Below are 5,751 nucleotides of genomic sequence, written 5' to 3' on the forward strand. Positions count from 1 at the left end.
CACATTAACACACACAGACTCTCATACAAACACACACACAAACACACACACACACACACACACACACACACACACACACACACACACACACACACACACACACACATTAACACACACACACACACACACATTAACACACACACACACACACACACACACACACACACACACACACACACACACACACACACACACACACACACACACACACATACATTAACACACACACACACACACATTAACACACACACACACACACACACACACACACACACACACACACATTAACACACACACACACACACACACACACACACACACACACACACACATTAACACACACAGACTCTCATACAAACACACACACAAACACACACACACACACACACACACACACACACACACACACACACACACACACACACACACACACACACACACACACACACACACACACACACACACATACATTAACACACACACACACACACACACACACACACACACACACACACACACACACACACACACACACACACACATACATTAACTCACACACATACACATTAACACACACAGACTCTCATACAAACACACACACACACACACACACACAGAGACACACACACACACACACACACACACACACACACACACACACACACACACACACACACACACACTTTTTCCAGTGATGTAATGATAATGTGGGGTTATATGAAGCAGCTGTTGTGTGACCCTCTGAGTGACCCTGTGTGCAGGAGTACAACCAGAACAGCATCTTCAGTCAGGCGTACGGGAAGAGCCTGCCTCCCAGCTCCAAGCCCGAAGCTCCCATGATGCACCAGGAGCCGTCGCTCTACTCCCTGTTCGAGGGCACGCCCTGGTCCCCCTCCCTCCCCGCCAGCTCAGGTGCGTCAGAAAGTCAGAACACTTTGAATCAGCAGGTGATGTCACAGGGCGTCTGATGTTGTTGTTTTTATTGTTGTTGACAGATCACTCCACCCCAGCCAGCCAGTCCCCCCACTCCTCTAACCCCAGCAGCCTGCCCTCCTCCCCCCCCACCCACAACCACGGAGCCATGCCCTTCTCTAACTTCGGGCCCATCGGCACTCCGGACAGCCGGGACCGCAGGGTGGTGGACCGCTGGAAGGCCGACAAGACCGGTGAGGGGGGGTCCGGGTTCTGGGGTTACAGGGTTCGGGGGTTAGTGGGTCCAGGGGTTACAGGGTCCAGGGGATACAGGGTCCGGGGTTACAGGGTCCAGGGGTTACAGGGTCCGGGGTTACAGGGTCCAAGGTTCAGGGGTTACAGAGTCCAGGGGTTACAGGGTCCAGGGGTTACAGGGTCCAGGGGTTAAAGGGTCAGGGGTTAATGGGTCCAGGCGTTACAGGGTCCGGGTTCCAGGGGTTACAGGGTCCATGGTACAACAGGAGAGCACAAGAGATGCTTGGTTCCATCCCTGAGGACCTGTCTACAAGGGCATGGTTAGCAACTTCCTGGAAGCAGGAATGGGAGTCGGCTGAGCTCACACGTCTGCACCATCACATCCAAGACCCGGGAGATGGAGTCGAAGGAGAACATCTACCACGCCGGCACTGGACCCTACTGAACCGCCTCCGTACTAGGGTTGGTCGTTTCAAATCATCAATGAAGGAGTGGGGCCTGGCAGACAGCGCAGTATGCGAGTGTGGCGAGCCTGAGCAGACTGCCGACCACATAATCACCACCTGTCCTCTGTACAGACCTCCTTCAGAGGCTGGCCTCTTCCGAGTGGGACCAGAGACGAGAGCGTGGCTTTGTGACACTGAGCTGGACATATGACGACGATACACGAAAGAGAGAGAGGGTCCATGGTTCAGGGGTTACAGAGTCCAGGGGTTACAGGGTCCAGGGGTTACAGGGTCCGGGGTCCAGGGGTTACAGGGTCCAGGGGTTACAGGGTCCGGGGTCCAGGGGTTACAGGGTTACAGGGTCCGGGTTCCAGGGGTTACAGGGTCCAGGGGTTACAGGGTCCGGGTTCCAGGGGTTACAGGGTCCAGGGGTTACAGGGTCCGGGTTACAGGGTCCAGGGGTTACAGGGTCCGGGTTCCAGGGGTTACAGGGTCCAGGGGTTACAGGGTCCAGGGGTTACAGGGTCCAAGGTTCAGAGTGTGTGTTGGTTCAGAGTGTGTGTTGGTTCTGATGTGTGTTGGTTCTGATGTGTTCTGGTTCTGATGTGTTCTGGTTCTGATGTGTTTCTGTTCTTCAGGGTTCGGACTGGACTTCCTGCCAGCGCCGGCCTCTTCGGGGTCCGACAGCAGCTGGCATCAGGCCCCACCCCCCGGCAGCTCCTGGGCCAATCAGGAGTCTCCGATGGAGGAGTCGTCCACCGTGCTGCTCGACAGCCTCAAGGTCCATAGACACACACTCACTCACTCACACTGACACACAACAAAACACACACACATACATGAACACATGAACACACTGACACACACACACACACACACACATTAACACATGAACACACTGACACACACACACACACACACACATTAACACATGAACACACTGACACACACACACACACACACACACACACACACACACACACACATACATGAACACATTGACACACACACACTGACACACACTCACTCACTCACACTGACATACAACAAAACACACACACATACATGAACACATGAACACACTGACACACACACACTGACACACACACACTGACACACACACACTGACACACACACACTGACACACACACACTGACATACAACAGAACACACACACGTACATTAACACATGAACACACTGACACACACACACACACACTGACACACACACACTGACACACACACACTGACACACACACACTGACACACACACACTGACACACACACACTGACACACACACACTGACACACACACACTGACATACAACAGAACACACACACGTACATTAACACATGAACACACTGACACACACACACACACACTGACACACACACACTGACACACACACACTGACACACACATACATGAACACATGAACACACTCACTCACTCACACACACACACTCACACTGACATACAAACACATTCACATTTTTTTTTATTTACTACTTTTTCAATCTTTATTCTTGTAGTTCTTTATTGTGTTGTAGTAAACCTTTAGCTCCATGCTAATGCTAACATGCTAACGTGTCTCTCCTCCCCCCTCAGTCCATCTGGTCCGGCTCCATGCTGCAGACGGGCCCCTCGGCTCTGGAGCAGCTCCTCCTGCAGCAGAAGCAGAAGCAGCGCGGCGCCATGAACCCGCCGCACTGAAACCCCGCCGGGCGGCGCCGAGAGTCGCATCCAACGCACCCAACGGGAGGAGAGAGAACCGCCCAGTTTGACCCAAACCAGCTCCAACTCAAAAATGGGAAATTAAACCTTAAAGCGAGAGAAAAGGTGGGAGGCTGGGGAGGCGAGGAGCCCCACGAGGACCGAGGACCAGAGGGCGGAAATATGAACATTGAGGACCATATTCGCCCCCAAAACTCACCATTGTAACCCCCAGGACTCACCTTTGTAACCCCCGACTCACCATCAGAAACCCCCCTTACTCCCCTGTTAAGGACAGATTCCTCCCTCACAGAAAAATAAATTAAAAACCTTGTGGGCGTCTACAGGTCCGGTTCGAGCGCCTGTTTTTAGCGTCTCAGCCGACGCAGATTGACGTGAGGTGTGTGAGGGGGGGGGGCAGAGGGGGAGGGGGTCAGGTGAGGCACCACGGGGGGGGTCAACATAGACTTTCTGATCTCTTTATTCATTTTCATTGCTGAGAAGGAGGAAGGAAGGAAGGACCGGGTTGGGGGGTCGGCTATATAAATATATCAGTCAATATATTGCCATAGTTGGACTTTTTGAGCCTGAAACACCCAGCCCCCCCCCCAATGAAGAGTTCTGAGGGGGGGGAAGACTGAGGTCACAGGGAGGAAAGTGGTCCGAGAGACAGATGGCTGACATGTTAAAAAAAAACACAAAAAAACGTAGCGATAGCATTAGCGTCAAGAGGTCGCAGATATTAACAAAAAAAATGAAATCTGGTGTTTTGTGATTTGTTCGTAGCAGTTTTAGCTTCTCGCCCTCCGAGGCCAACGCAGGTTTGTCTGTTCGCTTCCTGCTTGAATATTTTCGGGGTTCTCTTCCTCTCCGGACTCTACTTCCTGTTGTTTCTTTTACTTAACGGAGAACACAAAAAAAGAAACCCCCAAAACCCCCTGCTCGCTTACTGGCCCTGCATCCACTCCACGTTACTGTCCTGTCGCTGCAGACAGACGGCTCGTACCCTAAAACCACTTTTTATCAGCGTCTGCAGCTCTTTTTCAAACAGTCCTGGGGAACCTGGGAGAACACGGAGAACCACGGAGAACCACGAACAGTGAGGAACCCTCTGAAGGTCTCTGGAAGCCCTCGAGTCTCTGGAGACGCCTCGAGTCTCTGGAGAGGCCTCGAGTCTCTGAAAGCCCCCGAGTCTCTGAAAGCCCTCGAGTCTCTGGAGAGTCCTCGAGTCTCTGAAAGCCCTCGAGTCTCTGGAGAGGCCTCGAGTCTCTGGAGAGTCCTCGAGTCTCTGAAAGCCCTCGAGTCTCTGGAGAGGCCTCGAGTCTCTGGAGAGTCCTCGAGTCTCTGGAAGCCCACGAGTCTCTGGAGAGTCCACGAGTCTCAGTCTCCTGTCTTTAGATCAGCGCCGCAGCTACAGGTGGATTTCCATCATGGGTTCCTCTGCTGATACGGATCCACGGAGGGAACCGGGACGTCTTTCCTCGGATCAGCTGTTCAAACCCCCGGATGAGTTTTAGTGTCGAACCATAGGAGGAAATAACAACCCCATAATATTCCCATTTAAAACCCCGGGACGTAAATCCATTACTTCTGCCTGTTTTCTGTCGTTTGTCTTTAAAATAACGTTAAAGCTGAAAGCGTTTTGAGAAAAGTTAACGGTTAAATCTCTTTTATTAACCCTTTGTCTTCAGAGTTTGTGAGTTAAATAAAGGTTCCTGAAGGGTTTTATTTCTCTGGCTTCACACCTGTAATCTGAGAGCCAATCAGAGAGCAGAGAGTGGCAGCTGACCAATCAGGACGCAGCACTGTAAGTAACTTCCTGTCCAGTTTTTCTACACATCGTTTTGTTCCTAAAGGGATTAAAAAAAATTCAATAAAAAGGCTGTTTTTATTAAAGCAGGCTTCAGAGAGACGTGTCTATTTTCCGTGTGATTGTGCTTTTCATGTTGCATTTACAAAATGTATTTGAAATAAAGATATTAATGAATGTGAGGCGCTGTGGAGGAGCGGCTTTGTGAGTAAAAGACTCTTTCAATAAACCCAACTGTCTCCTCGCACCGTCGCACTGTTTTCATTTCAAGCTACATTTCAACAAATATATCCACTAAGATTAATACATGAAGACTTGTGACTCGGACTCGAACACAGGTAATGATGACTCGACTCGGACACTCCTTGGGTGACTCGGACTCGAACACAGGTAATGATGACTCGGACTCGACTCGGACACTCCTTGGGTGACTCGGACTCGAACACAGGTAATGATGACTCGACTCGGACACTCCTTGGGTGACTCGGACTCGAACACAGGTAATGATGACTCGGACTCGGACACTCCTTGGGTGACTCGGACTCGAACACAGGTAATGATGACTCGGACTCGGACACTCCTTGGGTGACTCGGACTCGAACACAGGTAATGAT

The 5,751-nt window shown here is 51.2% G+C and overlaps 1 protein-coding gene across 1 annotated transcript; it reads left to right on the forward strand.

Moving 5' to 3' along the window:
* The first annotated feature begins 727 nt into the window (after window positions 1-727).
* Window positions 728-5,382, forward strand: LOC307027865 (nonsense-mediated mRNA decay factor SMG7-like). The gene is made up of 4 exons (XM_079696223.1): window positions 728-912; window positions 996-1,166; window positions 2,252-2,394; window positions 3,223-5,382. Exons 1-4 carry the CDS (start codon window positions 837-839, stop codon window positions 3,325-3,327), a joined length of 495 nt encoding a protein of 164 aa, XP_079552349.1. The 5' UTR covers window positions 728-836; the 3' UTR covers window positions 3,328-5,382.
* Window positions 5,383-5,751: the final 369 nt, after the last annotated feature.

Source organism: Notothenia rossii (genome assembly GCF_949606895.1).
Source record: "Notothenia rossii genome assembly, contig: scaffold_341, whole genome shotgun sequence".
Taxonomy (NCBI): Eukaryota; Metazoa; Chordata; class Actinopteri; order Perciformes; family Nototheniidae; genus Notothenia; species Notothenia rossii.

Bases quoted from the DNA above. Each gene is read 5' to 3' on its own strand.
- LOC307027865 (XM_079696223.1), top strand. From the start codon at position 837: ATGATGCACCAGGAGCCGTCGCTCTACTCCCTGTTCGAGGGCACGCCC. The intron at 913-995 runs GTGCGTCAGAAA...TGTTGTTGACAG, and splicing joins CTCCCTCCCCGCCAGCTCAG to ATCACTCCACCCCAGCCAGC. The intron at 1,167-2,251 runs GTGAGGGGGGGT...TCTGTTCTTCAG, and splicing joins CTGGAAGGCCGACAAGACCG to GGTTCGGACTGGACTTCCTG.